This window comes from Oryctolagus cuniculus, chromosome 7, assembly GCF_964237555.1.
Source record: "Oryctolagus cuniculus chromosome 7, mOryCun1.1, whole genome shotgun sequence".
Lineage (NCBI taxonomy): Eukaryota > Metazoa > Chordata > Mammalia > Lagomorpha > Leporidae > Oryctolagus > Oryctolagus cuniculus.
In genome coordinates, this window is record NC_091438.1 from 9,569,173 (window position 1) to 9,586,393 (window position 17,221).

The 17,221-nt window shown below is 46.3% G+C and overlaps 1 protein-coding gene across 3 annotated transcripts in view; it reads left to right on the forward strand.

Annotated features, from left to right (window-relative positions):
* The first annotated feature begins 3,620 nt into the window (after positions 1-3,620).
* Positions 3,621-17,221, forward strand: part of ESYT2 (extended synaptotagmin 2) — a 104,084-nt gene continuing 90,483 nt past the window's right edge. The window contains exon 1 of one of the 3 annotated variants that reach the window (XM_051857038.2): positions 3,621-4,055. In XM_051857038.2, the coding sequence (XP_051712998.1) occupies positions 3,726-4,055 (330 nt within the window). In that variant the 5' untranslated portion in view covers positions 3,621-3,725. The remainder of the gene's footprint in view (positions 4,056-17,221) is intronic. The other 2 variants (XM_051857040.2, XM_051857041.2) reach the window with 2 other exon arrangements.

The window sequence follows — 17,221 nt, forward strand, 5'->3', positions numbered from 1 at the left end:
TGATGGCTCAAAGATGAGTTTGTACGAATAGCTCTCATTTTAATTCAATAACTAAGAGTTTTTTCTAGCCTTCCCCCTTCCCATGTTTATAGGTATCTTCTCTCCAAAAACAACAAACCTGACTGTAGTTGTCCTCAAGATACTTAATTATTTGCTACTATAACCAGGCTGACCAACTCTTCTGCCTGCCACCTCGTCATTTCCTATGCTGTCAGTACTGGGTGTCTTTGCCACTGCCTCCTCTGTGCTGGGAGGGGAAGTCCTCCAGATAGCTTTTCATTTATTTATTTATTTTTGACAGGCAGAGTGGACAGTGAGAGAGAGACAGAGAGAAAGGTCTTCCTTTACCGTTGGTTCACCCCTCAACGGCTGCTGTGGCCAGTGCACCATGCTGATCCGAAGCCAGGAGCCAGGTGCTTCTCCTGGTCTCCCATGGGGTGCAGGGTCCAAGCACTTGGGCCATTCTCCACTGCACTCCCGGGCCACAGCAGAGAGCTGGCCTGGAAGAGGAGCGACCGGGACAGAATCTGGCGCCCCGACCAGGACTAGAATCCAGTGCCGGTGCCACAGGTGGAGGATTAGCCTACTGAGCCGCGGCGCCGGCCCCAGATAGCTTTTTAAGAGGGCAGGATTAAAGGGATGCCAATCGATTTAAAGATGTTTATATTCGAAGCTGGCACTGTAGGGTAGCGGGCAAAGTTACTGCCTGCATCGCCAGAATCCCATATGGGTGCTGGTTTGTATCCCAGCTGCTCCAGTTCCCATCCAGCTCCCTGATAATGGTCCAAGTACTTGTTCCCTGCCACTCACATGGGAAACCCATATGAAGCTCCTGGCTCCTGGCTTTGGCCTGGTTCAGTCATTGCCTTTGTAGCCATTTAGAGTGAGCCAGTGGATGGGAGATTCTCTCTCTCTCACTCCAACTTTCAGGTAAATAAATACATTTGTAATAAACTGGGTAAGAAAGTACCAAGAAGTGGGCATTGTGGCTAAGCAGGTTAGGAGGCTGCTTGTGATGCACACATCCCACATCAGAGTGTCGATTCATGTCCTGGCTACTCTGCTTCCAATCCAATTCCCAGCTCCTGACACACATGTGGGAGACCAGGATGGAGTTCCTGGCTCCTGACTTTGGCCTGCTCCAGTCCTGACTGTTGCAGCTATTTGGGGAGTGAATCAGCAAAACGCAAATTTCTCTCTCTTTTTAACTCTCCATCTATTTCTCTCTCTGTGTGTGTCTCTCTCTCGTCACTCTGCCTTTCAAATACATAAATAAATCTTGGGGGAGGGAAATCTTTTTTAATTTTTTTGGTTGTAAGACAGAGAGACCCATTCAGGATAGCTCGGATACAGAATGTTCACTATAAGAATGTTTGCTTGTCCCACAAAAGGAGAATCACAGAAATGCAAAAAAAAAAAAAAAAAAAAAAGGAGTCTCGGTGGTTTTGGGTGTAGGAGAGGGAAAGGGGGTGATCCCTCGCCTTACCGTCATAAAGGGTCATGGCCAACCCCGTTTCCAAAAGGCGGGTTAATAAGAGAAAAGCACAACCACCTTATTTGATGATAGTTTTACATGACAGAATAAGGACATAGAGTGAACAATGTATTTTTATGCCTAGGTTCCAAGAAGCATGGACAGCTGTGCAGAGAAAAAGGGAATGATCCAAAACTAACAGCCTGAGTGGGGAGACCCAGTAAGGCCTGTCTGTCCGGATTCTTCTTTTACAGGACTCCTTTCTTCCAGGTGAGGGGCAGGACTCCTGAAACGTGGGTTTATGATGTACTATCAGATGAGGTGTGTCAGAGAATTTCTTTATGGCCAGCTGCAAGGCAGAAAGCTGGGAGAAAGTGAACACAGTTGGGTTTTATGGGAAGAAGGGGTTTATCTTTCTCTGACCCACTTTGGCGAAGAGAAAGTCTAGTTTAGTCAATTGTTTGTTTGGGGGGGGGTGGGCAAGAAGAGACAGAAAGGACAAAAATCAGAGAAACTTTGCTTCTGAGGCCTTCACGCTAGGGTATCATTTTCGGAGCCCCAGTATGGGCCAAACATTTTTGGCTGGTAGCACCAAAGAGAGCAGAGTGGGTATTCCTGGCCCTGCATGCGACACTGTGCACAGATGTCAGGGACTGAGATCTGAAACGAAGCAGAGAGGACTGGAGTTGGGCAGAAAAGCAGCACTTTTCTCTGAAACTACAAGGGCGGAGACTTCCTCGCTGTGCATTGCAGCGCTCAGAGTAACACCACTTCCTCCCAGAGAGCCGCACCTGTCCTTGGAGTTCTGTCTACACAAAGAACGGACACAGGGGACACGAAGAAGCCGCAGGAGACTTCGGGGCATACATATTGGCAGAGAACCGAGTCCGACTGGACAGGGACGGGCACCGAGTTCGGCGGGGAGTGACAAGGCGGGGGCTGACTACCACGCAATGACTACTCTACCCGCCGGGTCCCTGGGTCAAGTCATGATCGCAGACCATACAGGATCCCTTAGGTGCCTTGTGCCGACACACGGCTTTGTAGGATGCGATTCCACTTCGGAGCGACGGCTGCAAAAGACAAGCTCACGCTCCTCCCTGTGTTAAGGCAGTTATCCAACATGACTGAAACGCGACCTTGGATGAGATGAGACCGTCATTAAGAGCATTGACCTGTTGCGTGGGGAAGGGGGTTGATCGCACTTTAACCACTTCCTTCTCCCGCTGGGTTTCCTGCGCTTGCCTGGCGTGGGTTCCGACTCCCGAGCCACGGAGGCTGTATCACCCGTGATATAATCCACCCACACACAGACGCACACACAATCACGCAGGCACACGTTGAGGGGAGGCACAGACACCCCCGCACTTGTCTTCTTCATTCAGTACCTCCCATGGCCTGGTTTTTAAATTTTTTTTCCCAGTTGCCCCCAAATTTGCTCAGAATTCACGAGATAAGCTCAAGAGCATTCGAACAGGATGTTCCCCGCTAGTGCTGTGTTTGGCTTCAAGAATAATGCAAAACAACTGTAACTGCGCTGATGGAATTTACTGGGAAAATGAAAAAGCGATCAATAGTTGTGTTCCTGTGAGTTAAGAGGAAAGCGAAGGCCCGACCCCAGTGCTGAGTCACAGTCTCCCGTGGCGGGGCGCGGCGCTGGGGTCGCGCATCTCAAAGGGGACCCCCAAGCCCCCCGCGAATTTGAGCCAACATTCCATCATTCTTCATCCTTGCGCCCTATGTACCGCCGCGGGTTTTGCAAATCTTAGCTGAGGGACTGGCAAAACGAAAAGCAATATACAGCACGAACAACACGGTAGCTTCTCGGCCCCGCGCTTCCCCTCAGGGAAGGCTGTCCAGTTTCTGTTTTTATCATCCTCAAAGTACACAGCCCGAGACTGTCAGGCCGCCGGGCGCCGAGGTCCAGCTGCGTGCGAGGGAGCGGCCCGCCACGCCCGCCATGGCCGGGCTGGGAAGGGCACCGCCCCCTCGCGGAGCCCGCCCTTTTCCTTCCGCGTGATGACGGCACACGTCGGCCCCGCCCACTCGCGCGACGCCCCAGGTAGCGGGCGCCTTCCTGCCCGCGGAGCCGCGCCCCGCCCACCGGCGTGATGACGTCACGCCCCGCCCACCCAGCGCCGGGCGGGCGGGCGTGTTCGCGACGGCGCCCGCCGTCCCCCCTCAGAGGGGCGCTGGCGCGGTAGCGGCGCTCCCGCCTCAGCCGGGGAGGGCGGCGCGGCTCGGCTCGGCGATGAGCGGCGCCCAGGACGAGAGCCCGGAGGCCGGGGCTGGCCGGGCCGGCGATCGCCCGGCGGCCGAGCCTCCCGGCGGCGCCCTGAGCGTGGACGTGCCGGGGCTGCTGGCGCAGCTGGCGCGCAGCTTCGCGCTGCTGCTGCCGGTGTACGCGCTCGGCTACCTGGGCTTGAGCTTCAGCTGGGTGCTGCTGGCGCTGGGGCTGCTGGCCTGGTGCCGCCGGAGCCGCGGCCTCAAGGCGAGCCGCCTGTGCCGCGCGCTGGCGCTGCTGGAGGACGAGGAGCGCGCCGTGCGCCTGGGGGTGCGCGCCTGCGACCTGCCGGCCTGGGTGAGTGCCGCGCGGGCCCCGCCCCAGCCCGGCCGGAGCCGGGGCTCCGGACCCGGTGTAGACACCTGCCCGGGCGGAGTCCGCACGGCCCGAGTCCGAGCTGCAGCCTCCCGGAGTCAGGGGCCCGCGCCCCCAGACCCTTGGCCCCCCCAAACTCGGGCCGAGGTACAGGGGAGTGGGGGGCGGAGATCTGCCCCCGGCCGGACCCCTGCCGCTGCTCCTTAGGTCCACGCTTCCGGGATCCCCGCCCCGAGTCGGGGGTCTGCGCCGTGTGGACCCCCGGTCTGAGTCAGCCACCGTCTCCCGCATCGCTGTCAAAGCCTCCCCGCCCACCAGCTCCTGTCCCGGGGTCCCGATCGCTGTCCGACAGCCCCTCCGCCCACCCCGGGGTCCTCCCAGGTCCCCGCCCCAGCCGCTCCCCTCGCTGACCCTGCCCTGCCCCCCCCCCCCCGGAGACCCCCGCTCCCGCAGCAGGTCGCCTGCGGGGCGCGCTGCCTAATTTGGCTGTGCCCCTCTGCGCGGGAGCCGTGACTCGCGCCTCTGGTATGCGCGGAGCCACCCGCGCGGTCGTGCGTGTCCTCTCCCGGCACCGCTGCAGACCCGGGAGTGGTCCGCGTGTCCTTCGCTCACGTGGTGGCAGCTGGCCGGGGGGAGAGGTTGATCTTTTCTTCTGCTCTGAGAAGACACATCCATTTCTTGGTTGTTCCTGACACAATCCAAGAGTAGGAGCGTCCCCCGAAAAATTGGCTCTAGTAGAATAATTGAAATTTTCTTTTTTTCTGGCGTGTACTGTTGTGAGACTGAACATTTTTATATAGGATCAACCTGAATGTGTATATGAAGATACTTTATATGTTTTTTAAAAGTTAGTGGGAAAAATGGAATTTAAAAATGACGTGCTGAATTATGTCACAGGAAGTTTTGGAGCAGCTGCACTAACAAGAGTCATGGTATTGATTGTTTTATTTTTACCTCGGGCAGTTCTCTACATAATGTATTTGGAGTCGGCTTCATCCTCTGTTTCTCCTCCCTCGTTCTTAGCTGTGAGCTCTCAGAGTCTCGGAGTGCAGGGAGTAGGGCTTATTTTAAGGTAAATGATGCTCGTGTGAGGCTTGAGGTAAACTTGTCTAGGAAGATGGCCAGCCGTGCGTTTCAGGAGGGTCATTTGCGCTTAGCGGAGAAAAGGGCGTGGAGAATGGTCCCTGTTTCCAGTCATGAGACACTTGTGATGTAAGACATGGAACGTGTGACGCAAATGGCAAACAAACAAAAATTAGAAAGCGGTGATGCCCAAGACCAAGAGGAACATAGTAGATGCCACTTTGTAATGACAAGTGGCAATTGGAATACAAATAAAATGCTAAGGGGCGTTAGGAGTGTGACTTGAAATTCGGTCAGTGCAGGGTGAATTTCTGAATGGTAGTATTTTGGAGAGTCATAATAACTGGTATGGCACAGCTTTTAGATAACAGCAGGGAAAAGAACCAAGGGACACATGCACAGCAAGTTAGAGTACCAGGCCGGGAAAAAACCAAGAACAAAGGTACACTTTGGAAAGGCAAAATTGGCGTCTTGTGGCTGTCTGTATTACACTGAGTTAAATGATGCTAAAAAGTAGCTAAGAGCAGAAAATAGACATATTACCAAAACAGCATCGTAATTAATGCTAAAATTTGCAGGAAGAGCTGATACTTGGTTAATTGAGCAAATGACTGATGTCAGATGTGCTTGTAAAAATCTTCGTGAAAGGCTCTTCTCTCATAAATTAACTAATACAGTTGCTGCCATATTAAAGGACTCAAATTCTTTTTTCTGACAGAATGAAAAGTGACTAGCCAGCATTTTTTCCTTTTTTATTTATATTTTTATTAACATAAACAGAACGGATTTAATGTAGTTCATAGATACAAGGATTTTTATTAGAGTTTTTATTTATGTGACTTAAGCTGATGAACCATGATGTTCATCTCATAAAGAGTTTATCTTTTCTCCAAAATTTTTTATTTTTTATTACAAACTTGTACTTGAGCTTATATCACACCTGTATGCACTTAAACATGCTATATTGCTTAGACTTCTAGAAGGGTTCACATGAAATTTGACAGAGATCATACCAAGGTTTTATAGAACTGTGGTTTTTTTAGTTTTCACCATTTGTTTTTCTAATAACCAGTGTTGCACAGTCTAGAAGTGGGCCTGAAATTCTGTTGCAGAAATTACCAAGGCAAATCAATAAAAGAAGAAGCCGTGCATAAGAAAAGTTAAGATTTCAGTATAACTCATACTTGGATTTTTACCTGTATGTTTTTTGAATTTCTGAACTTTGGGCTGGCATTTTACTCTGAACGAGACTTATTTGTATACCTAAATAGTGTGCATGTTTTTATAGCATGCCATTGATGACTATGATTCATTGTAGAGAGGAAGCATGGGAAAACGTACACCAGTGTGGTACCAACCTCCTGACTCCGCCTTTACATGTGTTCACGGGTGGCTTCTCTGCTTTTTATCTTGTAAAAAATGTTTGCTGATATGGAATTGAGATCATTAAAAATATTAATACTTCAGGGAAAAAACAGGTGTGGTTCCTGAATCGAGGCGACTACAATGTGAGAAACAGCTCTCACTTAGCAGATGATAATTCTGTAAGAGTCTGGCCCTACAGCTTTACTGTAAACCGTGTTATTGTTTGTTCTTCACTCTTTTTTTCCATATGCAGGAAAAAGGCATGGCTGAATGATGGATTGAGGGTGGGGCGTTTTGTTGTATGAGTGTCTAGCCTGTGCTAGTGAGGTCCTGAAGGCTAGCCTCCAGGGGAAGAGTATTCTTGAAGAGTTCTTACAGAGATGAGTATGGACAGTTTCCCAGTGATGTTTTATTTATTGAAAACTTACAACTTGGTGGGGTGAAGTCCACTCTTCCTTGCCTCTGCCATTGAGTGAAGGCTGACTTGGAGGCTGTGAGCCAGCAGAGGGCCAGCTCCTTCGTGGATGGTGGTATTGAGCTGGTTGACAGTTGGTCCATTGTTAGCCTGATACTCACATTGCAGAAAATGAAAGCAAACTTAGCTTTCTTGGTTACGTTCTTCTACACTATTGGTATACCAATTTTCTTCTTCCCATTGAAGGCTTTCTTCTCATTGTTCTTCTGGGAAATACAGAGAATGCAACTGGAGCCAAACTATAGTATGTAGAATCTGAGAACCCGGTGAACAAAAGAGAAAAATGCACTCTGGTAGAGAGATAGTAAATATTTGCTTTTTTTCTCAGTGTTAATTATTGACTTAAGACTTAAATAAAATTTTGTGAAGAGTTAGAACGGAAAATGGTGGCATAGCTAGTCCAGGAGCCACAGTTTAACGTTAGCACCTAAATCCCACAGTGATTGTGTGGTCTGAAAAAATCTTAAGAGCCCTTATCATAGCTGTGAATGAACTGTAGGTGAGTTTCCTGTTTACACCCACACTACAGCTTTAACAGAGGGGAAAGAATGGTGACAGTTGCATTGCTTTATGTTATATAGTCTAAATGCTTCCTTAAGTTGGAACATAATTCCCCATGGTCGAGAAAATACAGCAATAAATATCTGGTTTTTAGTTTAAACTGGAAAGTGGATTTAAATTTAGAATGCATGCATCCACCCAGCCTGTAATGCTCTGCTTTTCGTAATATTTCTATTTCAGATGATGTCATCTTTATTGTATACTTAAAGACAAGAGAATGTGGAGGTAGAACTGAAATATAAATAATTTATGTGCATTAAAGTATATGCATTTTATCTTTTATTTGTAAATACAAATCTCAATCCTGTGAAAAACCAGTTATGAAAAACTGACTAGTAATTAATTTGGTGCTGTCATTAAGTGTAATGAACCTCTAATTTTTTCCGAAAGTTTTTATGTTTTCTACAATGGGTATCGCATTTAACCTTGAAACAGGTACTGTGAATATACTAAAAACATCGTTCACTTTATTTCTTTATTTTGTTATAGATTTATTTTTTATTTACTTAAAAGACAGGGTTACAAGGAGAGGAGAGACATTTGCTGTTTCACTCCCCAAATGGCCACAACGGCCAAAGCTGGGCTAGTCTGAAGCTAGGAACCAGGAGCATCTTCCCAGTCTCCCACGTGGGTGCAGGGTCCCAAGCACTTGACCATCTTCTGCTGCTTTCCCAGGCCATTAGCAGGGAGCTGGGTCAGAAGTGGAGCACCCAGGTCTCAAACCAATGCCCAGATAGGATGCCAGCATTGCAGGAAAGACGTAACCTGTTTAACAATGCCAGCCCTGAATTGCTCACTTTAAATGAATGTTTTAATAAATTTTAAATGAGTGATATATGAATTATACATCGATAGCATTGCTAAAAAATAGAGGCATAGAATTTCTTATTTTTTTTAAAGATTTATTTTATTTATTTGAAAGAGTTATAGAGAGAGGTAGAGAGAGAGAGAGATCTTCCATCCGCTGGTTCACTCCCCAGATGACCACAATGGCCGGAGCTGTGCCAATTCAAAGCCAGGAGCCAGGAGCTTCCTCTGGGTCTCCCATGTGGGTGCAGGGGCCCAAGCACTTGGGCCATCTTCTACTGCTATCCCAGGCCGTATCAGAGAACTGGATCAGAAGAGGAGCAGCTGGGACTGGAACCAGCGCCCATATGGGATGCCGGCGCTTCAGGCCAGGGCTTTAACCTGCTGCGCCATGGCCCCAAGGCATAGAATTTCTTTTTTTAAAAAAAGAAGTGAAACAGTGTGATCACTTAGTGTGCAAAATGAGATATAACTCTTTGCTTATAAAATTCTGGCTAAAACTGAAAATTTTTGAATATTGTTCCAACTTAAATTTTGGGGGTATTACATTTTAAAAGGTGCTTAATGAAAGAAATGGGCTAATGAATGAAAAAAGTAGCTAAATATTTTTATAACCTAATATTTAAACTTTGTTGCTGTTTCTGCTAAAACAAATAGATTCTAATTGTAGAACAATAGAAATCATTCTTCAAAGATATAAACAACCTGAATATGTTTTTTGGTGAGTTGTGTCGAATTCAACTCTGATTTAGTATGTCAGCATATAGTTATGTAAAATAGAGAAATTTAATCTGTAGATTACTTTATACTGGATATGAAATATATGTTAGTTTATTAGAGCATAATTTTAGGATGTACATTTGTGGTCTTTTGATTTTTTTTAATAGTCTGTCAAGCCTCTTTATAAATTTCTGTGACAGTTCTGTCTCAGAGGAATTTTATTGTTTCCTTTAAAGATTTGACGACACACTTGGCAGCGCCCTATTCCTACAAAAGTGTAAGAGGCCATCCCATCTTCAGATTTATACTCTTCAGTGTAGATGTGAGAAAGTCACTTGAAGCAATATGGCGATCATCCCAGATGTCATGTGGTTCATAAGAATGGATCAGGGAAGCTCTCTGCTGTGGCCTGGGAGAGCAGTAGAGGATGGCCCGAGTCCTTAGGCCCCTGCACCCTCCTGGGAGACCTGGAAGAAGCTCCAGGCTCCTGGCTTTGGATCGGTGCAGCTCCAGCCATTGTGGCCATTTGGGAAGTGAACCAGCAGGTGGAGGACCTCTCTCCCTCTCTCTCTGCCTCTTCTCACTCTGTGTAACTCTGTCAAATGAATAAATACATCTTTTTAGAAAAATTTAAAGTTAAAAAAATTAAAAATTAAAGTAGCAATCATGTGCTGTGTTCCTGCATGTTAAAAAAAATAGATCAGGGAGGGCTATATTATATGCACATGTATGGACGTTGAAGAACTGAGGGGCCTGGCACTGTGGGAACAGCAAAATAAAAAGTGCATGAGTGGGAGAACACGGGCATAATTCACAGCATAGAAGCGCCAGAGCACAGTGGGGGAGCCTTGTGGGGGAGGACAGTGCAAGTGTGGATTTCTGGGCTGTCCTGTCTATAGGGAATTCTCCAGCAGGTGTGTTGTGGTTTTAATTCCTTCTTGGGGCAGAAGATTGAGTTGAGCTTCTGACTTACTCAGGGCCCATTAAGTGAAGGAGCAGACACACGGTGCTCCCACTAGACCCGGTGTGGGCTTCCAGGGCACTTACCATAATTTACACACAGGCCAGGGGACATTTTATTCTATGAAGGGCCATTTGGATATTTATCGCATTATTTGCAGGCCACACAAATTATCAGCTTAAAAATTAGCCTGCTATAGATTTGTTGAGTGTCAAGTTCTGCCTGCAGATGTCTCGGCAGGGCCACACTGAATGATTTTGTGTGCTTCTGCGGCTCCCTGGCTGGACACTCCCCAGCCCTGAGGGAGCAGGGTCTTGGGCATAAACACTGCTGTCCTCTTGAGACTTAGAGGGTTTGGACATGGCAGGAGGGAGAGATGGTGCTGTGTTCAGATCTGAGCGTGGGAAATCAGAAAAGGAAAAAGCTGCTAATGCTGTATAGTTCTTGTTTTAGTTAGCAGAACTTACGGGCAGACAGAATTGTTACCAGGTTGTTGCACTCAGTCCCTCAGTAGTGCCCAGTGCTCACCACACCTTCAAATAGACGTTTCTCTTTCACTCTCACTTATCTTATGGTGCCTTCCCCTCTGAGTCACCACCGCGTATTCTTGTGGAGTTGGGTGGGGCTTAGTTCTTGTACAAACAGTTAATCTGTCTGGAGTTGTCTTTTGTGTGGGATCCCTTTCCCAGTAAGAATGTTTTATTTGTAGAGGCTTTTCTCCCTGTCATTAATTTTTCTTCACTTACTTTCTTATAACCGTTTTCAATGCAAACCACATATTTTGGTGAACTTTTTCTAGAGTCCATCACGTTTTAAGGGACTAGCTAATTCATGCGTGAAGATTGAATATGACTCTTTATGAAGTCACCTAATCACTCAGCCAACATTATTAGACGGATGTTCAAGGTGCGTAAGGTGCTAGCAGCACAAATATGAGTAAGACAGAGCCTTCGGCTCAAGAATCTACCATCTGTCAATGACACAAATCTTTGTATAATCCTAGTTTTGGTCATAGTAGGCATTAGTAATTTTTAGAAGTTATTTTTAATTAACAAAAAGTGTATTTATCATGTACAACTTGTTTTAAATATACTATATATATACATATATATATATATATGTTGCTGAGTGACTAAATTGAGCTGCTTAACATATCCATTACCTCACATACCTGTCTTTTTTTGTGGTGAGAACACTTAAAATCTACTCTTAGTCATTTTCAAGAATAGATTACATTGTTATAAACTATTATATTACCATGTTGTACAGTAGATCTCTTGAATTTACTCCTCCTAACTGAAATTTTGTATCCTTTAACTAGTATCTCCTCAACTCCCCCCCCCCCCAGACACAAACACACTTTTTTAGTAAAAGTTTCTGGGAAAAATATTAACATTATAACATTATCTGTAATACTGAATCACCCATTATTGGTGAAAAATTACAAACGGAATGGGATTATTATTTTGAATCTTTCTGCTTTGTGTTGATCAGCTAGACTAAAAATCATTTGTTCAGGAAAATCTGGCTTAGGACTTAATTTTATTAGATTTTGGAGCTGATGAAATAGTTGTGTTTATTTTGCAAACGTTAGGGCATTTTGTACATTTACTCAGGTAATAGATCGACTCTTTAAATAATTTTTTAAAATGATTAAGAAGGCCTTTTTTTTTTTTTTTTTTTTTTTACATTTTCCTTTTATATGAAAGCCAGAGACAGCCTGCAACAGCCAGGGCTGGGCCAGGCCAAAGGCAGGATGCTGAAACTCTTTTGAGACCTCCCACATGGGTGGCAGGGACCCCAGCACTTTAGCCGCCATCTACTGCCTTGCAAGGTATGCACTAGTAGGAAGCTGGATCAGAAGCAGTGTAGCCTAAACTCAAACCAGGCACTCTGAGAGGGGATGCTGCTGCCTTTTTTTTTTTTTTTTTTTTTTTTTTTTTTTTTTTTTTTGACAGGCGGAGTGGACAGTGAGAGAGAGAGAGACAGAGAGAAAGGTCTTCCTTTTGCCATTGGTTCAGCCTCCAATGGCCGCCGCGGCTGGCGCACCACGCTTATCCGATGGCAGGAGCCAGGTGCTTCTCCTGGTCTCCCATGGGGTGCAGGGTCCAAGCACTTGGGCCATCCTCCGTGCACTCCCGGGCCACAGCAGAGAGCTGGCCTGGAAGAGGGGCAACCGGGACAGATTCCGGTGCCCCGACCGGGACTAGAACCTGGTGTGCCGACGCCACAAGGCGGAGGATTAGCCTAGTGAGCCGCAGCGCCAGCCTGCTGCATCTTAACCAATGCACCAAATCCCCAGCCCAAAATCACTCTATTTTAAAACAGATTTTTCTTAATGATGGTTACACATTTTTAAAAAAATGTGTTGATCTAGCTAAGCATATAGGTCCAATTTTCTGCCGTGTCATCTTTCCTTACTTTACTGATGGGCCATTTTGTGATTACTCTTATATTGGATGCCCCTGAGAGCTGTCAGATTCAGTGAGGTGTCTTTTTAATGGAGTACAGCAGGGTGCACAGGCGGAAGTATCAATGCAAAATAACAAGCACATCTGTATGATTTATTAGAAAGGTAGGGTCTCAAGGAGACAGAGGGAGAAAGAGAGACATCTTGATCCATCTGCTTATTCACTATCCAAATGGCTATAACAGCCAGGACTGTACCAGGCTGAAGTCAGGAGCTAGGGAATAAATATGGGTCTCCCACAAGGGTCACTGGCCCAAGCACTAGGCACATTAGCAGGAAGCTGGGTCAGAAGCAGTGCATACAGGATTTGAACCTGGTGCACCACAGTGCCAGCCCCAAGAACATCTTACCTGCATCACCTCTGTCAGCAGCAGTTGTGTCCTCTTTAATAACAGTCAGTTTTGTCGCTGGTGACTACTCACTGGAGTTAGTGATACTGCACATCAGTAGGAGTGGAAATGCTAACATGGTAGTTTTATTAAACTTTAATTATGCTTCATGCATTGAAGTCCCTTTTTATTTTTCTACTTCGAATGACTGTGCCATTGTATTTTTTAAAATTTCTTGTGTTATGCCTAGACAAATTTTAAAAACAGTTTTTCTGATTTGAGAAGAATGCACCTTAGTTGTAGAACATTTCAAACTTCATAGAAGAATAAAGAGGCAAAAAGCTACCTGTAATCCTAAAAACTAGTGATAACCATTAGTAATGTTTCATGGGTTTTCCTTTTTTTGTTTTTTAATATTTTTGAATTTATTTGAAAGACAGAGTTAGAGACAGACAGGCGGAGGGAGAAAGAGATCTCTCATCCACTGACTCACTCCCCAAATGACCCCCACAGCTGGCCTTGGCTAGATCCAAGCCAAGAGCCTGAAAGTCGCATCTGGGTCTCCCATGTGGGTGGCAGGGACACAGGCACTTAGGCCATGTTCCACTGCTTTCCTAGGTGCATTAACAGGGAGCTGGATCAGAAGTGGAGCAGGTGGAACTCAGAGGAGGCCAGCAGTATAGGCTGTGGGCTTAACCCACTGTGTATAACACCGACCCCCATGGATTTTTCTTAATCATTTAATGATACATTTGGATGGGTGTTGACCTTTGAACAACATGGGTTTGAACTGTGTGAGTCTACTTACACATGGATTCTTTTGGGAGATTTGTGAAAATTTGAAAAACTTGCAAACCACATAGCTTAGAAATACCAAAAAAAAAATTTAAGAAAAATTTAGATATGTCTGCCTATATAAAATATGTGTAAATAATCTGTTGGTCATTTGCTACCATAAAATGTTTATAAATTTGTTATAAAAATTTTAAATTTATTAAAACTTGTAAAACAAATGCAAATCCATACATGGCTCCATTCACTATCGAGAGTAATGTAATAAACATGCAGTTTTAAATAATAACTTCATAAAATTAGCTGTAGTATGTATTGTACTACTGTAATAATTTCATAGCTAGCTCTTGCTGCTATTGGAAGAAATGCTAGCAATAGCTAGGACTGGACCAGGCCAAAGCTGGGAGCCAGAAACGCAATCCAAGTCTCCAACATGTGTGGCAAGTACTCAGCTGCTTGAGCTGTCACTGTTGCCTCCCACAGGGCACATTAGCAGGAAATGAGACTGAAACTCTACCCAGGTATTCCCGTACAAGATGCTGGCATTGAATCTTTAGCCACCGTGCCAAAAGGCCCTGCATGCTGATTTTTGACTGTGTAAGGTTCAGCTTCCTATCCCCTGCATCGTTCAAGGGTTAACCATGTCGTGTGTGGATATGTGTTCGGTATTCTTTCCTTCTTAAATGTCCTTTTTGTGGATATTGTTGTCATTCTTCAGAACTATGATAATTGTAATATTATCTCTTTATGGAAGTTATATGCTTATTTAAATGATGTCTAATGGACCCATTTGAAAAAAGATTGTTATAATATGATGAGAAAAGCAGAATGGCTATATTTAATTTTGTGCCCTTTGTTGAGTTACAAAAGCTTGTTGAGCTATTAGTTCTATTTCTGGGGTGCATATACTGGTTTTGAACTCATCAGTAGTATGGTAAGTCTATAAGCAAAGCCTAGCTGTGGAAGGCAGTGTTTGTTTTTGAATGCTGTGTTAGAAGACACAGTAGGTTTTTCCAATTTCTTATGTAAATGACCTTTAAAAAAGCATTGCCTCCGAAATGAGTCACAACTTGAGATTGCTTTTCTTCCTGTGTGTGTGTTGAGGTATTCAAGTTCTTGAACACGAATGTTTTTGACCAAAGTAGTAGTTTCATATAGCACAACAGTGGTGGCTACTTTGAGAGTTGCGAGGAGACCCTGGGCTGCCTTGCCGACCAGTGTCGTCTGGCACGCCTTCGCACTGAGCACTGAGTGGGACGCCTGCCTGTCCCTGGAAGCAGGCAAGCTGGCGGTTCCCGGGCTGTGTGTCTGGAAGATGTGGCCTCTGCTTGGCGGCCCACCCCTTCCTAATCTGCCCTGGTGAGCCCGTCACAGCTCTTACAACCTGCCTGTCCTCACTAATACGATGCGGTCGAGCCTGACCCGGTGCTGTGGTGCTGAGGCTGGACTGGGATGGGCCCGGTGAAGTGCTGGACACGGGCGAGCAGAGGGCAGCGGGCAGCCACCTGAGGCACAGACACGCACAGCTGTGCCTGGTGCTCCCCTGCAGGTGGCCTTGCTGGGGCCCAAGTCACTTCTCGTAGCCAGAGTGGCCTTTGCCACTTCTTCCCCCACTTCAACTGGAGTGCAACAGATGAGCTCTGGAGGTTTTCTTTGTTTCTGTTTGACTGTGTTTGTTTATTTTTCGTTGCTAAGAACTTATCTACATAATATTTTGTTATTAACACTTGCAAGTATGCCTTGTATCTTCACTTTCTGTGTTTCCCTGTGTATCCTGAAATACTATCACCCAACGAACCTACGTCCTTGCTTTGGGTTGGTTTGCCCTGCATCTTCTTCCATAAAGCAAACACTGTTAATCTTTGCTGGTTCTACTTCCAGCAGCCTCCCTGATAAAATAAATAATGCCAGTTAAAATTGTGTCTTGAGTATTAACGTATTATAAACTTTATTCTAATATTTATTTCCTTCTTTGTATGAATAAGTATTGGACCGGGACTGAAATAAAGATTTGGAAGTTCCTATCTTCTTTCTGGGTCAGTAGTAATAATTTCAGTTTTATACTAAATGGAGTCTTAACTTGTTTGATTGATATGTTAGGTTTCCCAGAGTAAGCTAGATCTATAGAAAATAAATGCAGTGGCCGGCGCCATGGCTTAATAGGTTAATCCTCCGCCTGTGGCACCAGCACATTGGGTTCTAGTCTCAGTCGGGGCGCCGGATTCTGTCCCGGTTGTTCCTCTTCCAGTCCAGCTCTCTGCTGTGGCCCGGGAGTGCAGTGGAGGATGGCCCAGGTCCTTGGGCCCTGCACCCCATGGGAGACCAGGAGAAGCACCTGGCTCCTGGCTTTGGATCGGCGCAGCGTGCTGGCCATAGCGGCCACTTTGGGGGGTGAACCAATGGCAAAAGGAAGACCTTTCTCTCTGTCTCTCTGTCTCTCACTGTCCACTCTGCCTGTCAAAAAATAAATAAATAAATAAATGCAGTGATATGGGAGTATATTATCCAACTTCAGAAATATCACATTGCGGAATACATTATATTCTAGTTTTTGGTTATGCTGCTTACATTCTGAGATGCCAGCATCAAGTTATCAAAGTTATTGATCTGAATAATACTCTTACTTTCTGTTTTCTTTATCTCTCTTTTTAGGATTTTTAAAAAATTTATTTGAAAGAAAAAGGGAGAGACAGAGAGGTCTTCCATCTTCTAGTTCACTTCCCAAATGGCTGCAACAGCTAAGGGTGGGCCAGACGGAAGCCAGGAGCTCCATCTGATCTCCCACGTGGGTGGCAGAGACCCAAGCATGTGGGCCCTATGCTGCTGCTTTCCCGGGTGCACCAGCAGGAAGCTGGATCAGAACAGTAGCCAGCACCAGCTGGCACTTCCATATGGATGTTAGTGTTGCCAGCAGCAGCTTAACCAGCTGAACCAATACGCCAGGCTTGTTCTCTCTCTCTCTCTTTTTTTTTTTTTTTTTTTTTTGACAGGCAGAGTGGACAGTGAGAGAGAGAGACAGAGAGAAAGGTCTTCCTTTGCCGTTGGTTCACCCTCCAATGGCCGCCGCGGCCGGCGCGCTGTGGCCGGCGCACCGCGCTGATCCGATGGCAGGAGCCAGGTACTTATCCTGGTCTCCCATGGGGTGCAGGGCCCAAGCACTTGGGCCATCCTCCACTGCACTCCCTGGCCACAGCAGAGAGCTGGCCTGGAAGAGGGGCAACCGGGACAGAATCCGGTGCCCTGACCGGGACTAGAACCTGGTGTGCCGGCGCCGCTAGGCAGAGGATTAGCCTAGTGAGCCGCGGCGCCGGCCTCTCTCTCTTTTTAAAGATACATTTATTTATTTGAAAGGTAGGCATACAGAAAGAGAAGAAGGGAGAGAGCGCAAGCACTTCTGTCTGCAGGTTCACTCCCCAAATGGCCACAACGGCCGGGGCTGGGCCAGGCAGAAGCAAGGAGCCAGCACCAGGGTCTTGCATGTGGGTGCAGGGGCCCAAGGACTTGAGCCATCTTCTACTGCTTTCCCAGGCACATTAGCAGGGAGCTGGATCGGAAGTGGAGCAGCCAGGAAACAAACCGGTGCCG